Source organism: Sparus aurata, chromosome 7 (genome assembly GCF_900880675.1).
Source record: "Sparus aurata chromosome 7, fSpaAur1.1, whole genome shotgun sequence".
Taxonomy (NCBI): domain Eukaryota; kingdom Metazoa; phylum Chordata; class Actinopteri; order Spariformes; family Sparidae; genus Sparus; species Sparus aurata.
The window spans coordinates 13,615,563-13,640,555 of record NC_044193.1 but is presented as its reverse complement, the minus strand read 5'-3'; the positions used below and the strand labels follow the sequence as shown (position 1 = coordinate 13,640,555).

Sequence of the window (24,993 nt, the reverse complement as noted above, 5' to 3'; positions counted from 1 at the left end):
CCCTTGAACACAACACAGAAGTGAAACTCAGGCGGGGGTCGGTATCTTTACAAGTTTCATTTTATTGGTGTACTTTGACAATAACAATGATGGTATAAAAGAAAAATCTCCATCATACAAATTTTGATAATCAAAAGATAATATGCCGATACACAAACAGATCCACATAAGGCTGACATCAAGTTCTGACAAGTGGCTTCAAATGGCTTCAATTCAAGGAGAAGTTTTCTCCTTACAATCAGAGAAGAGATATTTTAAATTTAGCGATCTGTATCTTTATTTTTTTTGTTTATTTTTTTTAAAGAGTTAGCTTTCATACAAAAAAAAATTAATCTGAGTGGATTTTTAGAGTGGATTGTGTCGCTGGTTCGGGTGCCTGTGTTTCATTGCATTGTAAGCATATGGTGTTTTTTGGCTGACACTTTGCCATCCTGCAGTGCTTCCCTCCGACCTGCGCCTTGCCCCGACCGCTGTCGCCAGCAAAGAGACATCACGCGCACGAACGAGGACACCAAACTTTTATTTGAAGATCGGTGCCTACGTCAGCCGCGATTGGCCTCTTCGACTGCTACAGTGCGCGACGACCAGCGAGGCCTCGGGAGCGCAGAACAGCTCAGAGTGTGAGAGAAATCGAAAAATTTCATGGAGTAAGGATTTTTTTTTCTATTTTTACAAAAAGCAGGTGCTGAGAAGCTGTGATGTAAAAACATTGATGTCGCTGTGTAAGCTTCACTAGCACTTAAATGGCACCAGATCAAACCCCCCCCGAGCCAAATCCCCTCCAAAAGCCTTGTTCTTTATGCTAGCATCTGTAGTGATTTAAGACCTTATAGAATTTCTAAAACACTACACACACAACAATATTTACAATGATCATTTTTTTCTTGATATACACTTTTTTCTCAATTTAAATATTTTTCGCTTATAAAAAAAAAAAAAAAAAACTCGAGTGAAAAAACACTGCAATAAATTAAGAAGCTTTTTTTTTTTTAAGGCCGCCAGTCTTGTCAGATGCCCAAAGAATGGTTTACTTCATTTAAACTGGCACAGAATGGATCAGAGCAGGTGAGATTATGCTATGACGAAGCCTCTTGAGTGAGCAGCGGGCTCGGTCTTTGTCTGTGCTAAGAGCACGTACGGGTATAGATGAGAGGGAAAAGACTAGCCAGCATGCTCTTATCACCACAAAGTCAATTTTCCTGTTTTTTTTTTTAATAAAATGCAAGAAAGCGCTGACGGATTTGCACCCGTTACTTCAAACAGAAGAGCCATCTCTGTTGATTATGTCGTTGGCCCTAGAAGCTTCTCGTTCTAAAGAATATCTACTCTTTATATATCGAGAGGGGGCGCCCTAGGTCTGAATATTCACCCAAAACACTCCAACTAAAAACCACTTGGCTTTTTTTTTTTACATCGTCCCTCTACCTGCTTGATTTAATTCAGAGCAATGAAAACAAATTAAAAGCAGGAAATACAGTGTATCGTGTTTAAGTTTTCAAGAACCGTAAAGGAACCTGCGAGTTGTTCGCAAACCAGGTCACCAGAGATCACTTTCATATCAGTGCGGGAAAACCAAAATGAAAAGAAAAAAAACAAAACAAAAAAAAAACTTGAAATCTAGATGGAGGACTTTAGCCATTTCACTCAAACACACATGGAAAAGAAAACTTAACACAAATGCCGCTAACTGTCCGTGACTTCCACTGAGCACCTCCTGAGTCATTGGCTTGGAGGTAAACACGCGCTTCGGTTTGTGGCAATGAACCAGAAGAACGAATGCATGAATTAGCTTTACCCGGCGAGACGAAAAGGCAGCATGTCAAAACACAGAATATCTACGTCGCTAATATCCAGGTTGGAACTAGAGATGACAGATCCATAAAAGTTTGAGGCATGTTTTTGCCCGCTGACCACGGCTGTTATGATGTTAGGATTGGTTCCAATAAGCACGTATAGAGAGAGAGAATCCCTCATAGGGAGCTCTAGAAGGTCAGCACCATTCACTATCAATTACTATAGAGGAGGTGCTCAGTGAAGGACAGCGAACAGAAGCATTTTCTGATTGGGTGTCTTGCTCTTCCTGTGGTTGTCACACAAAATGGCCTCCTCCAACGTGTCTGTTGAGCAGATTAATACACACCAGGCTACATGTCCAGTTCCATTTCATTGAAAAACCAAGACATGCGTGTCGTGAAGAGGGGGGTCTAAATGAAATGGAACGGCTCCCCCCCCCCCCCCCGTTATACACAGACCTGAACCTCACAACCGCACACAATTACACATAACTACAAGTTTCAGTGCATCTAACACAGTCTGTCATATGTCAACGACTACATCATCACATCAACCGCAAGAAAAAAAAAAAATTGAACAATTACAGAAAAATAATCCATAAAAGATCAAATAAATAAAACGAGGTCCTGCCTCTTTGCCTCTATGTCTTATTTCATTGTGGGAACACAACAAGTTTGTCAACCCACCCACATTTCCCCCCAAAAGATACATCGTAAGAAATGCATACAAGGCGATTTGTGTGAAATGAAGTAGCTGCATGACTAGAGGACAGACAGTGAGGAGAAAGTGTCTGCAATCTTTTTTTTTGTTGTTGTTGTTGAACGGAACCACGTTTACAGTATTGGGATATTTTTACTCAAAGTCAACACTGTCAAACACACAGACCGGAGAGGGGGACATTATAGCAACTGCCTGCTGTGTCGATGCACAGTGTTAGGCTGCATGCCACCGAACAAAACCTCGACTTCGAGCCATCATCCTGAATTTTTTGATTTTCTACAGAGAAACTCACTGGCTAAAGCCTATCCGTGAGCGAGCAAAGCTAATCAGTGGTTCACCTTACATCTTAGATATTCATTTAATATGTTTTCCTACCCATGTCTAGATAAAGAAGTGTCAGTTAAAAAAAATAAAGGCAGCCATAGATTGGTTGTTGTAAAGATACAGTTTTCACAGCACCCGCAGTGAAGGAGGGCTGGCTAACAGTATTACAAACACTAAACAATCTGAAAAATAACAAAGCAATAGCTTGTGTAAACACCAGTGACAGTGACAGCGATCAAGTATTCTCTACCTCCAATTCTCTACATTAAAAAAAAAAAAAAAAAAAGGTGAGTAAACATTAAGGATGCGGGATCTAAAAATATAACGACGACGGTTTTATCTTTCCCTGGCCTGGACTCGCGCACCACACACACCGAGTGACATCTCCTCGAGGTTACCCTGAAGACCTCTGCGCTGACGAAGGGATACAAACAGGCCATTTGCATAGCTCTTCCTCACTTATATACACACGGACACACACACACACAACCAGATGCACAGGCTCTGACAATGGTGGCATGTTTGCGTAGGCAAAGGTGTGTTGAATGTGAAGTTTGCATACGCAGTCACTTCTTCTCTGTAGTCCAATAAGGGTTTTGCTAGCACCCATGCTATTGCATCTGTATAGTGAGGAAGTTGGGTCTAAGTTCCGCTGTCGGATATTACAGCTTATTGCTAACGGTGTGAGCATTGCTCTCCAACATACAGCCACTTGCAGGCAGCCAGAACGTCCAATGCAACTATGCAAACACAAACATCACAGTCTTTACATGGCATGTTCACAGGACAAACTACAGTTGGAAAGAGATGAAAAGGTATCAACAGGCTCTCAACTTAGTTAATTATTTCACATACAGCATACATGACTGAAAACACGCACTCTTGTTTTTTTAATATCATTTTCTCTTGTCTCTTCGCTTGCAGATTTGGCATACCTTCTGCAGAACCAGCTGCAAAGAATCCACTCGTTCAACGTTTGCTGCGTGGTCGTGTGTGTGCATGCAAATGTTTTCACAGGTTTACTGCATTTTGTTAACATGAGAAGTGCAAGGGCAAAGTAAGGGGAATGGACAAATCAAAGCCTCGGGGGGACCACGTCAGGAATGTGCGTTTGTGTCATGGCCTATTTAGAAAAAAAAACAAAAAAAAAACAGGACAATAGCGTAGGGCTGAGCTGATTGTTGACTGAATAGAAAATGAATGAATGGATGGATGTTGAAGGCCAAAATGGTGCAAAAGGCATGTGGAGACTGAACGCTAGATAAGCCCAGATGAGAGGAGTGATGGACTGTGGCACAAGCAAGTGCAGCATTAATCCTTAATTTCTTAAATTATTATTTCCAACATACTTATTTGAGTCTCCTGTTTTTTCTTTTTTTTTGCATACAAACAAAAACAAAGCAAAGGATCAACTGAAAAGTCCTAAGCAGTGCTGCAACTGGTGAAATATGGCTGATGTCCCAGAGGACTTTGATTCCCAGGTGTGTTTTTTTTCGCAGTCCAGCTGTGCCTACATCAGTAGTCAGCTATGGGCGCAAGCTTTCTGCTCAGGCTGACTGTGATGTTGGTGTAGAGAGGCCTCCTGGACACTAGGGGGGAGTAGTTGAGGTTGTTGAGACCATCCACTTTCTGTCTCTCCTTCGAGTGGCGTAGTAGACTATACCTGCAAGAAGAAACAATCGTTCAGAGGAGAGGAGAGGAGACAGTTTGCGACACGTTAATGTAGTGCAAGTGTAATATTCAGGTTCAACAAGTTAGACTAAGCGGCAACCGAGCTGTAATAGACAGTGAGTCAAATGTTGAAGAACAGGTTTCATCATCCTGCACAGTGTTAATAGAAGGAAATGGTGAGCTGAATGATTACTCATCAGATCACTGCAGCCTTGTTTGTAGGAATACAGTAGATTCAGTGCTGCACTATCTTGAGGTACTTTTGAGGTATTTTACTTGATTATTTCCATTTTCAACTCCACTACATTTTGGAGGCAAATATCATACTGTTGCATACTTTCTAGCAACTACATTCATTTGATTTAGTTACAGCTTACTTGCATGCTGCATCAGAACCAAATGAGTGCATTTTTAAATAAACATATTTTATCGCCCACCGGACAAAAAAAAAAAAAAAAAAAGACCCAGGTAGTCTGAATGTCTGATCTGACAATTGGCCAGGCCGATAATTGGTCAACCTGTAGTATACAATATTTACATACATGTGATACATGTGTAGTTTATCTCGACTTACTTTACTTTTGATAATCAAGTACATTTGATATCAGATAGTTAAAGACTTTCACTCAAACACTTTTGATCGATCGACTTTCAATTTTCAAAGCCATGTTTTAACACAATATCTGTACTTTTGCTCTAGTATGACCTTTGGGTATTTTTTACAACATTCACTGGATTATATGACATTTTAATGAGACATTTATGATATTTGCAAAGACAAACTTTTTTGCAAAGACATTTTTATTGTCATTATTTGTACTAGTGCAGTGCCTGTAGGAAATATGTATTCCTATAGAAAAGTGGGAGGTTAAGTAGCTTTTTCATGGATGGCCAAATGAGGCTGTGTTTGAAGGTGGGGCGTCAGGGATATTTAGGTTTGTTGTGAAATCTGATATTCCAGGGTATAATTGGCCGTTTTTGACTATTTTTGATTTTGCCATTATATTTCACCTTAAAAACTATTTACTTGGTGTCATTATTTTCAGCACAACCTCACATGTGTGACTGTACAGTTACAGACAGACAGAGATTCCTTGCTTTTATAGAGAGATGTTTTCTACCTAGTATCAACTCCTCTACATTTCCTATTAACAAATGAAACAAGCCACTGGCCATTTTAAGTAACTTGGAATCTGAGCAGAGAGAGCTTGATCGGAATTCAGCCTTGAAGCATACAAGCACATCACATGCAAAGTCTTTGAAAGAGTTGAAATTCTCTCAAAGTCACTGTTCTGGCTGTTCATGTGACTGGCTTACACCACATGAGTCTAAGCCTCATTCCAATTATCAGCTTCAACTTTTAACCAAAGGGCTTGTGTGTGTGTGTGTGTGTGTGTTTGTGTGTGTGTGTGTGTGTGTAAACCAACCTTCCTAGGAACTGGACTTCCCCGCGATGGTGATGTGGAATAGACATGTATCGTCCCTGGTCTCCTCGCGGTCTACTCACTGTGTAGTTGGCATAACGCACCCTTTAAAAAACATTGAATGCTCATTAAGCTATGTACACAGGCGAGCTCAGCAAGCACAGTCATGTTTTCATAAAAGGCATGACGATCATATTACCTCTGTGTGCATTACAACAGACAACAATACAAGAAATACATTAGGGGAAGGTTTGCACAGTAACTGCACACAAACATAGAGAAACATTACACAAATAGTGAATCAATTAGAGCTGCCAGTGTATACTGAGAGACCTGAGTGTGTACAGCTGCCTGGGAGCTGTGTTGGTGGAGGGAGGGGCCACAATGGTGTGTGGAAAAGGAAAAAAACAACACAAAAGGCATTGCAAAAGCCTGCTGTGTGCCAACTGACAGAGCTCATCTTTTGAGTTAGCCTAATGTCAATGATACTGTAAGCTCTGTAATGTCTTTGCGTGCGTGTGTGTGTGTGTGTGTGTGTGTGTGTGTGTTTGTGTGTTCCTCTCACCTGTTCCAGAGGTCATCGTCCTCTCCTCCCCAGCCCCAGAATGCATTAGGAAATCCATTAATCTTTTTGAACTGCTTCACCGTCATGCCGCTGACCCCACCAAAGAACTCATTATACGGAAGCCTATGGGGGACAATTATGTATATTAACTTCGTATTAAGTAAGGGATACATTGACTGTGTATACGCCTGCAGAGACAGAATCCAGGGCTCACATGTAGGAGTACTTGTCAAGTTTGACCGCAAAGTGTCGGGGCATGTCCGTGCAGCCGTAGTAGTTTCTGTCGTTCTCCATGAGGTGGTCCACGTCATGGAAGATCAGACAGTCCCAGTCAATGTCCTTCATGGCCTCCTTGAAGCCGACGTTGAACAACATGGCTCGGTTAAAAGGCTCCGTGCCCCCCTGAAGAAAAAAAAATTAGATACTTTCATATTACAACTATTCCCTTCTTCTTAGGGTGTCATCCAAAAGCTTGTTATGTACGTCCATTTCAACCTGCTATCTGTTGTAAAACATAGACATTGTTATTACCTGAGAACGAAACTCACTAGCAGCAACTGTTTGGACTTTACACAAGGGAATCTATCAGTTATGTGTGTGCATACCTGCTCAATGAGATAAAAGGCAAACTGGAGTCTCTGTTTCTGTAGCACTGGCACCAGGTGTCTCAGTAGAATGGGTAAGTGTTCATGTCGGTTCCTGAATGGGACGAGGATTGCCACCTTAGGGACACAAAATGGATAATGGATCAATGTAGATGAAAGGACATGCACATAAATGATCGTACAACAAAAGGTATGTTTCCATCCGCAGCACTTAGAACTATTAGTCCAAGGAAGTACTTTTGCATGTAGAACGTCTCTTCAGCCGGTTGTCTGTGTTTCCACCATGAAGATTAGGCAAATATAGTATGCTGACGTTTGCAAAAATGACGGCTCTTTTTTCGTGTCAGTTTTTTTGACAATCAACAATGCCATCGGCCCATCTTTCAGATATTTTCTTTGTATCTCCAAGATGATATAGAAACAAACTGGTTTGCGGCAAGGAACCTAAAAAGGAAGTAAGGGTCATTACATGACTGAGTCTTGCTTTGGTGCCAGAATGTAGTTTCGGCTGTCTTCAAGTCTATGGGAGATACATTGTGAAACACACTGAAACCCAGCATATCTATGTCATATGACTTCTGATGAAGAAACGCCTACATAAAGAGATTTTTTTATCGTTGTTTGTTCCTCCACATTGTTTGGGAAAGGCTCCTGTTCGCAGGAGTCTCATCAGCAACATTTGGTTGTATCTGCTCCATTTGATCACGCTTTTGTTAGCCCTGCCAATCATTAAAAAAAACAAAACAATCTGTGGTTAACTCTCTGAATGTGTTCTGTCGTTTTTGACTTTCAAAATCAGCAGGCGAGCGGTGTAAAAGCATGTATGACACATACTGTACTTTGCACATGAGACATGTGTTAGACATGCCGGTTACTGTATGTGGAATCGTTTTCTGGCATTTCTTTCGCATTTCATGTTAAGTCATGTGACGTAGGGATTAAATAATGTCCCAGTACTTGAGTTACACCCTGGTCCCTGCAGTGGAAACATATTGACTTCCTCCAAAGGTTCCTAGTCCCTGTGAAAGTTCCTGCAGTGGAACTAAAACTAAACTAAACTGTAATATATGCACAACGCGAATGTTTCTAAATGTTGTGTTTGCTTAGCATTACATAAATGGGAAAGTGTGGGTGAAGACCCTGCCAAACCACAGTAATTACCATACAGACTCATGACAAATACACGGCAGGTTATTAAAAATCTAATTTCCACGATGCGATCTGGCATGCATCAATCATGGGAGCACCGAGGCACTAAATGTCTATGGCGTTTATTTTTCCCCACAGAGCAGTCCCGATGACAGCCCCCTGCTTTTCAGCTTCTTTTGTAGCTCAATAAAAAGGTAAAACTGTCACAGCAAGGAACAAAAAACCAGTGAAATGGAAAACAATGCATTGCTAACAAAGAGAAACTACTGCGGTTGATGAGAGAGAGAGATATAGATTTGCTGAGAAAGAAGAGGGAGGGAGATAAAGAACTGGTGGCAGAATACACGCAGTCCCTCGGGGCAAATGAATGTGAGAGACCGACAGACAGATGGCAGGCACGACTGCTCTGTTGGACCAAAAAAAAAAAAAGAGAGTGATAAAAAGAGGCTGGTGGATGAGGCTGGTTCAAGCATGAAACAGAGCCGCAGGGCACACAGAAAGCGTTGGATTCATGTTTTGCGTAATACTCAGTGACATATGAGTGCATGTGTACATTTTTTTGCATAAGAATGTGGGACAGACCAGCTGCATCATCCTGATTTGCACAGTGAGCAACAGAATCAGCAGGCGAGCAGTGTAAACGCATGTATGACACATACTGTACTTTGCACATGAGACATGTGTTAGACATGCCGGTTACTAGATGTGAACTGTATCAATGGACTGTGAATGCCACAAACTTCCAGAATTGGACATGGATTACTGTCACCACCATTACTTCTGTCTCTCTCTAATGCACTGTGGGATGTTTTCATCCAGTAAATTGTGATCAGCTAAAGTCTGGAGACATTGTGCCAACATGCATGGACTTTTCTATCTCCTTTCTACCTGCTTTATTTTTATTGTTCCATTTTCTTTCTTGCTTTTTTGATTACTTTTGCCTGATTGTGGTTCCTGCTGGCAGTACAACAAATTGCACCTTGGAGATTAGCCAAAATGTCAACCCCTTGGACTCCATCAAGATTGTGTGGACATGAGGCAAATGCGAGGCAAATGTTAGCAGCTGATTAATGGACCTGAAAACTGCAATAATAAAATGCATTTTGATTACCCTTACAGCCTATACAACATATTTCCGTTTAGTGTTGAGGTTGAATATTACTCCCAGCCTCCACAATTCAAGTAATGTTTTAATAAAGTAATTGTTTCACACATTCATAATAAGTGTCCGCATCCTAAGTGGACACACTCAAAGTCTGCAGAAGGCTGGCTTGAGGGCCCTTGTGGACCAGATGAATTGTTTGGGACATTTCTCCGCATTTGCTTACTTTCCCGCGAATGCTCCGGCAAAGTCTGACAGTTTGCAGCAGCGTTGAAGTCCAGACATTTGGATACAGTCAAAGATACCTTGAACCTAAAGCAATACAAATTTATGCTAAATATTTGACAACAATATCCGATTCTGAGAATGACATGGTACCTGAAAGGAAGCACAAGGCTTTTACACTCTGTCTTATTTACAGAGTTGTTGGGAGTACTACTCACTTCTAGATCTATGTTTTAGCATATGTAATAGTGACACTTAATGCCTTAATCTTAAAAGCACATGGAGTTCTGTTTTGTGTTTAACTGCAGCTCATTATTGCCAAACTACAGCAAATCATACTGAAACTATCCAAATAGATGAAAAACGTACTGTAACATACAGATTGGTGACAAATTACAGGATTAACACAATGGGTGTGGGGCACAATGGGCTGACAGAGGACCTTCAAAGCCCCTTACAGTTTATTCTGCAAGTCTCTGAACTCCCTCGCCAACATTTCCCAGCGGTGTTTTTTAAGGAGATCTGGACCATTTTCATGCTAAAACCCATTCACTGACCCCTTCGCGTCATGCATGGAAGCATCTGCATTGTGTGCCTCGGCTCCCACGTCTCTGTATCCCACAGTGCTTTTCAGCCAACACTCCTCTTAACAAAATCACATCCACACTTACCTTCCAGCGAGGTAAACAGTCGTTGGGCTTCCAGTAGCCTCCTGTGGCTATGCTGGGCTCTCCCTCCAGAAAGGATCTCTCCACCTCCTCCAAAGATACCTCACTCATATTCACCTCCAACCTGCCCTCTGTGTGTGTGTCAGGGAAAGACAGAGGGAGGTAGCGGAAAAAGGAGACAGATTGTATGAGCCAGAAATAGCCATGAGAATAAGGAAAAGCGAGAAAGAGAGAGAGACATGACGGGCATGTGAATAACAGAGAATAGAGAGAAACGAGGGGTGAAGATTAAAAGGAATAAAATGAGGGAGATGTTGATGGCAATAGAAGAGGAGAGGAGATGGAGGGAGGAGGGGAAAAAAAAGAACAACGCTCGTCAAAGCCTTTAACAGTGGAGCAATCTGGGGCACAAATAGCTTGTTTAAGCTATTCTGTGCCATTACATAGGCAACATATTTGCATGCACCATCAATCAAAGCCGAAATAAAACAACTCTTCAGCTTCTCATTATCAGAGCAAATTTGTACACAAGCATTATGAAAGTTCACGTAAGGGAACATTTTTCAAGGCCAAGAAAAGCTGAGGAACTTTTACAAACATTTCTAGTCACTGAGAGGCCCACCGAGGAGATGGAGTCATATAAAAGGTCCCATGTAATGTGCATCTTCAGGTTCATACTGTCTACAAGAAAAGGTTTTAATGCTTTAAGTAAAAAAAAAAAAAAAAAAAAAAAAAAACATTTTTCTTAAATTATCTATTACTCCAGCACCTTGCGGGGTATCAGACCGCCACTGATACCCTCTGTATCAGTGAATGTCTCTTCAAGACCCCACTGCCAAAAAAAGTACAGTTTGTGCCAAATGGTCAGCTCAGTGGGCTGAGAAGGCACCGCTACCGTTATTCTCAGTCAGCTGTGCCAGCATTTCGCAACCAGGGCCGCCCTAGGAGCTTGCTGTGGGCGATGACTGTACAGTTGCAAAATCATAACGTTTACAGAAAGTCTTGACGAATGTGGACCCTAAACTTGCTTTATAATAAATAAATTAATCTTAATGGGAATCTCACTTTTTTACAATATGGGACCTTTAAAGTAATAATTTGAATCCAGACATTAACAGCGCACTTACTCATTGAGAGCATCCTCTCGGGGCAGACTTGAGAGGGAAGGTAGGTGAAGTCCTCAGGGAGGTACGTGGTGGGAGGAGCATCACTCTCGCTCATGTTGAAGTCATAAGAATAATCTGCATTCCACACACATACAAATAACAACATCACCACCAGCCGCAGCTTAAAGCAGACTTTAACTTTATACCTGTTTCTATGCTCTTATATCTTATGTTCATCAAGCTAAGTGCACTCTAAACACTTGAGTGAGTCACAGTAAAGCTGGGGGTGATTCAAGGACAACAGCTTTCTCTCTTTTTATTTTTTAAACCAGGGTGGCAACTGTATTTATGTCCGCGTAACTCAGCGTTCAAAATACATCCGCATGTATAAAGGTGTACATTATTACCTGTGCCATTGACGCTGTATGCCCCCCTCACCACCTGCTCCAGAACCTGAGCCCCGATGTTCTTCACGTTTTCTCTGATCTGGATCCCTCTGGCTTGGACCATGAACACATACTCATTCACTGTAGACCGGGGGGGGGGGGGGGGGGACAGAGAATTTAGCAATGTTATTCTTGGACACATGGTGAAATTCACATTAGTAAAATATGAGGTATAGCAGGACGGGTAAACAGCTTGAAAACAATACCTCCTTAGGCTTATCAGCTTATGATAGCGCATACATGAAAACAGCCATTTATAAAATATAAACAAACAAAGCAGCCATCGTTATCTTCAAAACTCATGATGAACATTTCCTCCTTTCATTCCTCCTCCTTGTGTGAGAAACAATCTTGAACAATGTTCATGTTTGCCATGCCCTTCCACTTGACAAGAAAACCAAATTATCGGCCTTGGTGACATAGTGAGGGGACTTTCCCATCAAAAATGAGGGGCTTTCATTCCAACCAAGACAAGACAGCGAAAGGCTATGCTGATGGGGAAGGACGGGGAGGATGAAAGTTGCAACTCAAACTAATATAAGTGCTTAGAATTCATGTGAAATGACTTGTTGGTTGACTATTTTCAGTCATGTTTTGCTGCACAGACAGCATGGAGTCCTGCAAAGAGGAAGCGCTGAAAGTTTTATCCTGAGCTTCAGTCTATCTGCAAAGTACCATGATTCGCATTAGAAGTGTGCAATGTTTACAATACACACATCAAAAAGTGACCCGTAACATCAACCTGCAATCATGCACAAAACCTGAATACATCCTTGTATCTTTTTTAAAATGTCTTATCACAGCTGTTCAGTGGATTGGCAGCTACTTGCCATGAATAAGACCACAATAAGGGGTTGAAGGAGCAAACGAGGAGCAGTGCATGGTAACAACGGTCTAAATGTGAGAAACCCCTGGTCCTAGCTAACCCCATTCTCATGCCTACATCTCAAATGCAGGCTTGCATGAGCATGTGCATATACTGCAAAAGGCTGTGGCTTCCACATTCTCTAGAACTGTGACTCACACAAGCGTCTGATGTCAAAACGTAACCTCAGGCAAAAAAAAAAAAAGACGATTTATCACAAACTCCTGGAATAACTTCCCAGAAACACTGACTACAACTCCTGTTTCTTTATTTGGCGCAGCATGCCAGCACAATGCTGCCAAAGTGATGGATCTGTACCTCAGTGAATCTGTATCCAACTGCACAATCTCTGGCCGTTAATCCAATCAGTATCTATCTTAAAGCAATCCCAATATGATCCACACCCTTCTGCACATGCACGTAGATGTGTGTCTGTGTGTGTGCATGCTCCCGTGCGTGTGCATTACTACTGCTGATCTAGAAATATACAGGATGTGATTTGTTATTAGTAATTGTATTACAGTTTCCATCACATTCATCTTGTTTTGTACAAACTGCCGGGCTTGCAGGACTAGAGACTAGTGGCTAAGCGGTAACTGAAATCAATGTTCTCATTTTACCCCTCCGACACGCAAACACCACAGTGCAGCCGAAGCAAATCTGCAAAGGATAATAACAATAACAACGGAAAAGGAAAATAAGAAACACAGACTACTGTAGATCCTGTTCAGCCTAAATGGCGCACATGCAGAAGCGGATCAACAGACACACACACCCTGCGTGCACAGATCCAACGCTCACACTTTCCCTGATGCCCTTGTGAGGCGCCATATGATGGAAAAATGCTAAAAGGCTTCTGGGGTGTGATCCAGTCCTGCAGGCACTGACATATTTTGACATGTTGGTTATCTCCTCATCATGTCTGCCAAACATATTGAGATCTATGCATCTCACTACCAGGACAAGTCACGGCTACAAATCTGCTTTACACATAAGCCCAGCACCACAATGACCCGCTTCATCGCCTGCAGAGCAAAGCAAACCACATACTGGTATTAAATGTTAAATATTGTACTCACAAAAAAAAGGAAAAAGAAATGTTCCTAAAGTCTTTGTTCTTACAAGTCTTCAAGCGCAGAGATGAAGAATGCAAATGCGTGATGTACAACAAAGCGGCGTGCATACAATCCTCTCTGCAAATGTGCACTCTGGAGAGCGGAGTAATGGTTAGTGCTGAGGTATTCAAGGCTACAAACTGTGACAAATGCAATTAAACATGAGAGACCTTGAGTTTGGAGGAGGCTTGTGTGGTAGGCTGCAACACAAGGCCATTAGTGACCGGCTGGACATGTAAACAAGGGGGCGCGCACACACACACACACACACAGCATTCTGATGCAGCACTGGTAAGGAGCATGGCATTCCTGCATAACTACTTGATACATATGTCTCCCCCAGCAAACCCACCCACCCCTCCCACTGCTTCTCATCCTATCACAAACCCCCCACTGGAACCCGTCAAGCATGACATGAGACCTTGAACAACCTTGTCCTGTATACCTCTCACAGAACAAGCTTGTCTGCGTGCCAAACCCGGCCCACCTCTCTTTTCCCTCTCTCTCTCTCTCCCCCATTTCCATTTATCCGTCCTTCCCTCTATCTCCCCTCTTCATCTCCCTTCGCTGCCGTCTCCTTGTGATGTGGTTTGTATCAGTTGCTGTCAAGTCAGTTTGTTCCTATCAATTAAGTAAACAATCCAAATGATGGATTGCAGGCCTTCGAGTCCAGGCACAGGGCCCTGCATCCGGATTGTACAGTAACCGAGGTTAATAGAAAAAGAAGAAAAAAAAAGGCAACAAACAAGAAAAAAAGGAATTGCGCGCACGGCACGGCACGGCACACACACACACACACACCCACCCCTATTCTGCTTTTCCTCTGAAAGGCAATTAACTCTACATTGATAGCTCAGCAGTGGGAGGTGATCGGTCCCATTCTGGTAGCTCCCTGATAAGAGCTGAAAGGCTGTTTTTTCTCCCAGAAGAAATGGCTTCTGCATGCACACAGACACACACACAGTGATACACCATACATTCACTCATGGCTTTTAGCGTTTAAAGCTGTCACTCGCAGAAAGGGTCATTTTTACTGCCACCATGTATCAGTGACACGCACAGAACCACACATGCATAAAGATACCCAGGAAGTAGGGCACTATGGGTGCAGATGCATCACTCCTCTGCGAATGCTGCTAAATGTGTAAAAATGTCGGCGCAGAAGCTGAATTAATGACACCATCAGTAGTGTAACACTCTAAACTGGCAATAGATGATTTAGCGGACCGTTTGAACGCGCTGTTGGAAAGTAAATGGCCAGTTTCTCAAAGCATTAGCACTAAATCTCTCACAATTAACTGGAACAACCACTGTAATTTGAGCGTATTGATTTACTGGAGGATTGACATGAGATGGAGATGACGAACGTTTCAGATTGGATGGAGGTTGTTTTTTTGTTTTGTTAGTTGTTTTTTTTTTAAAACACGTGTGCTTTTTTTTGAACCATTACTGGATCTGATCCGAAGGGGCTGGTGTGTTACCTCCTCTGACCTTCTGCAAGTGATGCCGAGAAAGCCGTGTTCGATCGATACAAGCGCAAACGGCTGCCCTCTCAGTCGATACACGAACACACACACACACACGCATATACAAGTCACACATTTCAGTATATAATCAGTTTATAATTTTGAGAGTTAAAAATAAAACCTATTATCTGACATTTAAATCTCACCAGCATGGACTCTCATCTTTTGTTTCTATCACTTTCTAAATAAACCACAGTTTTTTCGGTGACTTCCGGTTCTTGTGCAGGAGGAAAACTTGTACCAGTTCAGTTTGTCACTTACATCCTGTTTGTCAATCACCATTAAAACCCACTGGACCCACAGCTCGCACACGCACGCACACACAAACCACTCGTGACTCATTTTAATTCCAATACAGTATTTTTTAAGGTTATCATTGAGTGTTTCAGAGTCAGGCAATGATCGCCACTGGGTGCCTGAGTTTATCGAGAATTAAAACAACAAAAGATAAATAAAATCCCTCCTGAGAGGAATCCTTCTACTCTTGGAGAGTCTTAGTTCAAGAGTATCTTGACAAGACGTACGGCTGGTTTTCAGAGGAAATCAATACCGTAGTTGGTAGGTCCCTCGGACGTGTGCCGTGGCAAAAAACACAGGGGCTGTACCACATCTGGAAGCGTGCACAGCTCCGGTATTTATAAATATTTGAGTTTCTGAGGAGGTGCCATTTCCATGATGAACATTGGCAGATAAGATATTTTAAAATTGACAAGGAGAGAACAAAGTCCATCAAACAGAGTCTTGCACTTATCTCATCTTGCAATCCTTCATGGAAAAAAAACTAAATACAAAAAACTCTACTTTCGAAGGTGGAATGTGTCACTTCCTTTTCCCACTCTTCCCGTGTGTTTAGTCAGTCAATCTTATCTGTGTCTTTCTCATATCTTGCCACCTCCTACCCACCCTCCCCCCACCGCTGCTGTTGTCATGGGTAACTTAAGCTTATGTAAGCAGCGATGTGTAACGTTTTCCCGAGGGGCCATTCTGCGCACACCTCGAGACACATAGATGCAAAGACATGAAGTCGCTGCATCGTCTTTGGGTGAAAAAAAAAATAGAGTACACATCAGACGAGGACGATGGAGCTGCAGCTAGTTATGAATAAAATCCTTGCCCTTTGAAATGTTTGTTTGTTGAGCTCCCTCAGGAAATTTATGTTCATTGATTATTTAATTGTTAATAAAGAATCAGTTTAATTCATTTTATTTCATGTTAGACACATAAGAAGGGTAAAAGTTATTAAAAAAGAATAGAAAAAGAATGATTATCTATTGATTTAGAGTAAGTCAAGATTCTTGCCCTCCCCTTCCTCTAACTACAGCTGTTTTAACTGAGAAAGCTCTAAACGATCATGGGTCAAACACCATTTCCTCCTCTTTCCTGTGATTTCAATTTGTCTTCTCAAGAAATTATTTATTATGTCAATATCGTGGAATAACAAATGCTGTATTCGCAAGATAATGTCATCATTTATCATGAGATGACGACTGCATAAGATTCATCAGAGTGGATTATAACGTGCATACATCTCTGTGTTGAGTTTTGTGAGTTTCAAAGCAACCTTTTATTTAACCTTTGTCATTTGAATGTTTAACGCATTGATTTGTCTTTTGCAGACGGTATTTACATTATGGCTACTGCAAGGTTTAGGCTTGACAGCAGTATTATTATGTAGCTCTTGTTTCCACATAGACTTTTTAGAGTGAGACAGTTGTGAGGAGGAGCTGGCTGGTTTGTTTGTTATGCAATGTATGCCAGTCTGTGACAGATATAATAACAGTGTGAGCAGCTAAAAATCCTTTAATTGTTAATTCTGCACAGTGACAGAATGACGCCAAGTCTCGCATACAGTGAACAACTTCGAGGCAGATGTCTTTCTGTTCAGTAGGCTACAGACTCTCACTGGCCAGCTTACCCACTACTACCCACATTTTGTTTGAATGGAAAGGGCTGATAAAGTATTGACATTAACATATAGCACTATGGTACTGTCTGATGCATCCATCAATAAATCATACTCCTTGACCTGACATTTCAACTTAAATCAGTTGCTACGCTTGTCAAAATGCCACACATGCACGCTCGCATGGCCCTCCTGATCTTATAAACAGTGGGCTGTAAGTGATAACAGGGCACAGCCTTTGTTTTCTCACAGTAATGGGTTGGATTATCGCATTATCTCGAGATAACACAGCTCTTTTTATTTGGATAATGAGACAGAGTAATAAGTTAGTAAAGAAGTGATCTGGAGATAACAGCAATAAAAAAAATCAAGCAAATCATCAAATTTTTATGCATAACAATCAGGAAATGTTTGTTATTTTGCTTGATGAACTGTTTATACAATAAAGGAACCATCAAAATTGTTATTAATCATTTCTCTGTGCATGTGGGATCATTTAGGCATTAATTGTGATTTTTTACTGGTGTTTTGTGCCGATGACACAGGCCTTGTGTGTTTGCTGCTCGTTGCGTTTGTTAGTTCCCCGAATGATCATCCATTCATTCCACACCCGTTTAATTCGCATGGTGCATCTATGACCTGCACTTTTAACAATGTAAGTCTCTCTTCCTCTGTTTGTCATGTGATACACCCAATTAGTGAACGGGAAGCTGACACTCACAACAGCCAAGTTGTCAACACCTGGACATCGTCCGAAGTTCACAACAGGAAAGAAGACAAAGTGGTTTTAAGAGCAGAGATGGAGGATGGATGTATTAGTATTCGTACTCACACTGGACAAAGGAAGCCATGTGTGGACTATCCGATTAAATACATAAACATGGATAAAAATATACACATTTTATTTTGTGAATCTGTTTTCTGCTCCTTAACTTACAGAACAGGCCGACATAAACACAAGCAGTCACAGATGCTGATGGGGACAGTATTAGTCCAGTGCTAGTTATGGTCACAAGGCTCTTGGTCATAAGTGGATCATGAGACTTCTCCAAACTACACAGCTGCACTGCACACGGGCCGCACACAGGGCCTTTCGCACCACACCCTGACTGTGTCTGTGTGTGTGTTAGACCACTACAATGACAGGAAGAGCCATCAGGACTGCATTAACCAGAACCCCTCGTCACGTGTGCAGGATCTCAACAAAAAGTTCCCAAGAGCCTTGATCTTCCATTGGTCTGGAGTGCATAAACAGATTGGCTGGCTGACAGACAGGAGACAGAGAAAGTAAGAGTGCATAGCAGCCAAAAACAAACCCTCAAAAGACAAGATTCTCAGAGCAGATGTCTCTTTGACGGGCTGAGTACTCTTCAAATGACGTCAGCACTTACCACAGTCTCTGGCTTCCTGCCCACTTCCTGAGAGCTTCCGAACCACTTGCGCTCCCCATCCTCCCATTTCTGTGCATCCTCTTGGCCGGCAAAATGTCATTCATTCAGTCAAAAGTCATCTGTCTCCCAAATATTGTTCTTCTGTGCCTCTTCCACCACTCTGTAACCGGGTCAGACGTCTGCCCTCATGACCCATAAAATCTTCTTCCACTTATCTATTTTATCCTCTATCTTTTTATGTGTTAACTTCCTGTGTGTGACTTGCAACATTGGGTGACAGACAGAGCACATTCTCTCCACAAGTCCCTGTATGTCAACGGAAGAGAAGACTGAACAAATCTTGTGTGCTCTATATTTGATAAATGTAGAAACTCCCCCAAACTCCTACATACTGTAAGCTGCTGCTCATCACCACGCTGCTTTTTGTTGCGCACATGCAGACGCAATATGCATGACATATGGTGCTCCCCACTGTTTCACATTGTATCATCACGCAAGGGTGGGATTTCAGATATTAGTGTGATTGCACAATCTGAGGTCACACTTTCCAACTCTTCCACTGTCAGAGGTCAGGATGAGCCTGCGGGAGTCACAGCGATGGAAGTCCAGGGCAAAAGTGAGGGTTGTTATATCACAAAATAGTGACGGGGACCAAACTATACTGGCATATCAGTAAAAATTTAACGAAAACGACACAAAATGATTTCAAATAGGACTGTGACTAAAGATTTTTTTAATCGTCCATTAATCAGCAGATTATTTTTACAATTAACCTTTTTTAATTGTTACAACTTCCTAGAGCCCAAATGACCTCTTTTTTTCCCCCAACCGAAGGCCCAAAACAAAAAAAGAGAATCAGCAAATGCTTACATTTACATGTAAACTGGAACCATGACAATCTTGCTTGAAAAATTATTGAAATGATTCATTGATTATCAAATTAGGTAAATTACTAGTTAAAAGCAGCAAATCCTTACGGTTAAGCAAATGACTGCTTGAATTTTTGCTTGAAAGAATAAACTGATCATCAGTTAGTTGGCCATTTCATTCCTTTCCATCCACTAATTGACAGTTCAAAAGTGTGTGATGTCACAAGTCACAGAATTAAAGGCGAGACTACTGATGAGGCATTTCAGGAGCAGTGTTCCCTGTGGGAGAGAGGAGCTCCCATTGGTTTGGACTTTCCAGATCACAAAAGAACCAATATAAAACACTGAAGAAAAGGAAAAAAAATTAAAAGCACAACTTGGCTCCTTTAAGTATGTACAATTCTAATGGTGACAATTCTATTTACACTGATTGTGAGAGACAAAAGAGTCAGGTTAATATAACCCCAGCAGGCTATACTTGTAATTTTAAACTCAGCATGGCAGATGCCAGGTGTTTTAGTGGGCCAACAGACATGACACAGCGTTGAAAGCTTACCACATGTCTAAAAACACTAAAACCATGACTACCCCGGAATAGTTACACATGGTGATGTTGTACGTTCCATGTAAATAGAGCATATGCGAAAGTACTGAATAGTCGGTATAGTTTAAAGATTCTAAAGAGTCTAAAAAATGTAGTTCATCTCGATTGTATAACAATAAATATCATGAAAGAGAAGTGCAAGTGAACAGGAAGGGGTGAAAACATGGGCATATACTTCCCTCCTCAGTGCAAACTGTTACTATAACTGATTCATATATTCTAGCTGTCTGTCTGGATACTTTCTTTTGAAAGAAATAAAAAGGCACAGGGCCTGACTACTGTTTTCACACCTCTTTACTGTATTCAGCTTTAAAGCTGTTTTGAACTGCCCTGATTAATCAATGACGCCAATCGATAGATGAACCTCCAGACAGAAAGAAAAAACAGCTGTTGACTTTGCTAAGAAATGCAGAGGTGCACACTGAGGAGTGTTGACGTAGGTGCCTAAATACCAAAGATAAAAGATAAGGAGTGGCGCTGATAACGCATGGACATGGGTCATAATTGAATTGGGAAATGACATGTAATGGAAAATGTCCTGCGGGAGATAAAACATGTCTCTGGTGATAGATGATGTCTCTCTGAAATAACAGATCACACTTAGACACAGCACTAACACATGCCAGCAGGGACAGCATGGGGGCTAGTTTGAGGTCATCTTTGGTCTTGCACTGTTCACTGTGCCCCTCCATCTGCTCTGCTGTCCTGAGCGCGTTTGTGTGCGTGTGTGTGTGTGTGTAAGCGAGCACATGGCTGCCTGTTTGTGTGCATGTGTGACCCTCCCCTGAGTCGCTGCGTCGGCCGAGCCTCTACATGGCAGAGAAACGCAGGGACCAGACGCAGTGAGGAGATTTACATAAATGACACAGTGGTGCCAGGACCCCTTGTATTCAGTCTGCAGAGAGCAAATACTGGAAAAGGGATCTGATGAAGGGAGAAAGCCGGGGAGTGAAAGGCAGACAGATTGTGTGTACTGGAGCCTGACGGATATCTGAATTTTGGGGCCGATACTGATAATAGGGAGCAAAAATTTTAATATGTCAACCAATTTACAAACATTTTCTGAAACGATCCCTCAAATGTGGTTATCAAAAACAAAAGATATGTAACAAGGCAGGATATCTTATAGTTTACGTTCTAAAATGACCACAGACACAGTAGCGCACCAGAGGAGCGTTGGTGTTCACACTACTAGGACAGGACCTTTTTCGGACTGGGTCAGGGCAGGGCTAGCCAGCTAAAATGCTAACGTTAATAGATATCTCTGCAACACAATACACACATATTAATATCTCAAAGCTGTTATCTATGTTGATAATTTTAGTTATTTTTGGATGTTTTCAACTAAAACTCTTACAAACTGCACCTTTAATTCTAAATGTTATAATTACAAATTATTCCAAACATCTTTGTCTGCTTATAATCTCTGATAAAAAACAAATCATGTCAAATTTTGGGCATATCGCACAACATATACAGCGTTGCGCCTAGTGCATACAGAGTAAAGGAGAATTTGGACGCTATTCAAGTGGGGTAAGCATCAGGAGGAAGGCCGCGTGAGTTGAGGAACAACTACGATTTACTACCTGAGAAGTTGCAGAAGATAAAGTTCCTCATTTGGCAACAAGTTTAAAAGAAATTAGTTAATAGCTATCAGTGTGGTTGTAAAAGAAGCAGAAACTGACAGTTCAGGAACTGAAGTGCTAATCTGGGTGATATCAGGGATTCTGCAACAAGAGCGCAGCGTCCACAGAGGATGAGCAATGAGGATCTAGGTTTTGGATTGTACCCAGCGTGTTGGGTGGTTTTCCAGTGGCTCTTGGATGCTGTACTAAGTATGCCTCCATGTGTTGATAACCCTTCCTAATCTTCCCCTCCATGTCCGCTGCTGCTCTCCCTCCCCATTGGATTGCATTCTTCCTGTGAACTGTAACTGCAGGTTGAATCGGCCTTTAACTCAACTCCTGCCAAATGCAACTACACTGCAGGTCATTAAATCAACTCAAGATCCATTTCAGTGCTCCTACCTCCACATGCCCTCTCTGCTTCCTGTATCTCCGCAACTCTTCTGTCTGTTTCCTGCCTAAGCACTCTTACACCAACCCAGTCCCTCTTTATGCAATCCCTGATTTCAAAAATAAGTTTATCACTCAATTATTACACTTCGTGCACGTATAATCCTGTTGATACCAGCTAACCCACGCGTACTGTCTGTCCCAATACCGGGACTTACAGTAAGTGAGACAGTTGTGGTGTCTGAATGCCGGTGAGCAGTAATTCATTCCCAAAGTACCCCCGCCGCTTCCCTCTGCCAGCCCACTTCCGTCTGCTTTTATATTTGGCAGCTGTCCAGAACATTCTTGTGTTATTGCAGTGGCTCAGTGTACAGGGTGCACAGAGGACAAAGAAAGACAGGTACGCACATGCACACTTATACCTGAAATAACCCCTTACTCCTCAAACACACACACACACACCATACTGTCTCTGCCTATTTTCTCCTTTTCACTCCATTCTCCACATTCCCCTCCCAGCAGAAAGATGAGGTCTCTTCACAGCTGGAGGTTACTCCTGTTGACTGAACAAATGGGCCAGAGCAGGCAGCTAGAATACCACGCTGCCACAGTAGCTACATACACTTGAGCAAGATGGGGGGGGGGGGGCACGTCACACACATGCCCTTCCTTACTGATTTCCACATCTAATTCTCTGCAACGAACTATTTGGCTTCCATTATTCCACTAATGCAGTAATTAAACAGGGCATTGTGGTTTGTGTACATGCCCAAAATCACTGGCAAACACTAGGTAAACTAGCTAATCACACCATTGCTTAATTAAAACGTCATTCTCCTTAACTTGGAAAAAGATAAGAGCATGGTAATTAGGAGGAATGCGTTAATGCACCAGTGCTGCACATATGACAAATGTCTCGATGTAGTCATTTGAAAACATTGTGCGGGCTTGGTAGCTATAGTTAATATTTCATGAGAAAGGCTGGATTTGTTTCTCTAATGCACTGAGGGTTGTGTAAACAACTCAAAGCGTTGCTAAATTGATTAATGAATTTCAGATTTCAGCTACAAACCAAGTAATTTCTGCCAACAAGAATCCAGGTCATGACACCGATTCTGTTGATGCTACATCACTAAAAACATCTTTTACAGGAAAGGCTGAGGAATCAAACTGAGCTGTGGAGGCAAGAAAGGAGGTGACGGTAGTGAGACTTCAAACATGGACTGGTTGATGCAGCTGAGGAACAGTGGAATTTATACGAGTACAGTCTTTCACAACGACAGCTCTACCCGAGGATCCAATAAATGATGTCTGGTCTGGCCGCCTATTCATCTTACTGCTAATCTTCAAGGCCACACCAAAGCATAACAAAAGCAGCTGGTAATTAGCATTTGGTGAAATTGTGCCATTATCACACAGGGCATGTAAATCAGCTCTGGCCACCGCTGTGCTTTGTTAATCAACTAAGCTGCCCTCCTGAGGTTTTATTAGAGGAGCCTCCTAATGAAGCTCCTGCGTAGGTTCTCTGCTGATTGTTTGCGTTTGCTGCCAAGGCCAACCTGAGGTGTTGATCTGGATACCTAGAAAATGAGGCAGGCGGATGTAAGAAAAAGCAGAAAAAATTATCTTTATATGTATAGCACTTTTCAAAATACATTTACAGTAGCAAAAAAAAAAACAACAACCCAGAATCCAATAAATTACAATTAATAAAGGCACTGATATAAAAGTAAGAATAACCAAAGGGGACACAACTAGACACAGAACATTAAAAGAATTCATCCCATCATGGTTGCGTTCAGACTAATAATTCACCGGGGTCCTCCCACTCCCACAAGTTCACTGATAGAAACTGAATGTACAGTCTGATATCAAACAGCAGTGCAACAGATTATGCAGCTTCCTTGGTATGTCAAGATGACCACATAATGGGTGTAGTAGAGATTCCTAGAGAGGGTCAGCAAAAAGACACTGCACAAAAAAGAAAAGACCCTGGCTAAACTTTCACTGTACAAAATGAAACTTCACTTGGCAACACACTAAAATGGCCAGTCTATTAAGGGCAAGCTCACAGTGTTGGTGTGGCTTGTAGAGTATGGTTAAATATGCTACTTAACTTCCAAGCATCAAGACGAGCATCATGGCGCTGCTGTGCCTCCTGCCTCGGAGGACAGTAAACTATAGTGCGATTTCTTGACTTCTGGGAAGCCTTCAACCAAGAATCGAAGCAACAGAATGTAACTTCCCGGAGAAAGATAGTTGATTGTCAAGTCTCAGTCTCAGATTCTTAAACACCGACGCTTTGGATTGCCAACTAGGGACACCAACCCAAGGAGCCAGTATTTCCGAGGTTGGATTGAACTGGGGACAACAATCAACTATCTTTCTCAAGGAAGTTGCATTTTGTTTCCTTGATGGTTTGTTTTTCTTCATCACGCCAGCACCGTAGCAACACATCCACACCAGTGTGTTGTTAGTCTGAAAAACCACGTAAAGACTTGTAATATTTATTGGTAAAGAGATAATATTCAATTACTGGTGAGAAAAAAAAAAAGATCATTATTAATATCTAGCAAGATGATCTGTCACGAAGACTCAAATTACTACTTTGCAATTTGTTTTATGTGACTCAGAGGAATTTTCCAAGAACCATTATTTTCAGGTACTCAACAAATTGTTCCTAGGTTTCCAGAAATGTTTATAGCAATAAAGTTCAGAGCCAAACAGCTGGAAAGGCTCAATAACTACTGTCCAAAAGGCTAACGCCTGTCTAACAGATATTTCAGTTTTTGTCAAGCGGGTTCAAATACTAAGTTTTTAAAGTTGGTCTTAAATTAATACTCATATGCACATATGTTTATTGAAAAATATGGCAAATACAGTTCCCTTCCTGATGCAATTCTGAT

General features: G+C 41.8%; 1 protein-coding gene across 1 annotated transcript in view; it reads right to left on the bottom strand.

The window, feature by feature from the left end:
- Nucleotides 1–38: 38 nt before the first annotated feature.
- b4galt5 (UDP-Gal:betaGlcNAc beta 1,4- galactosyltransferase, polypeptide 5) overlaps nucleotides 39–24,993 on the bottom strand; it is a 34,870-nt gene continuing 9,915 nt past the window's right edge. The window contains exons 2-9 of the mRNA XM_030423085.1: nucleotides 11,761–11,880; nucleotides 11,375–11,488; nucleotides 10,251–10,378; nucleotides 7,104–7,220; nucleotides 6,713–6,900; nucleotides 6,499–6,621; nucleotides 5,937–6,038; nucleotides 39–4,501 (exon numbers count right to left, since the gene is read on the bottom strand). Coding sequence (XP_030278945.1) covers nucleotides 4,354–4,501; nucleotides 5,937–6,038; nucleotides 6,499–6,621; nucleotides 6,713–6,900; nucleotides 7,104–7,220; nucleotides 10,251–10,378; nucleotides 11,375–11,488; nucleotides 11,761–11,880 — 1,040 coding nt within the window. The 3' untranslated portion in view covers nucleotides 39–4,353. The remainder of the gene's footprint in view (nucleotides 4,502–5,936; nucleotides 6,039–6,498; nucleotides 6,622–6,712; nucleotides 6,901–7,103; nucleotides 7,221–10,250; nucleotides 10,379–11,374; nucleotides 11,489–11,760; nucleotides 11,881–24,993) is intronic.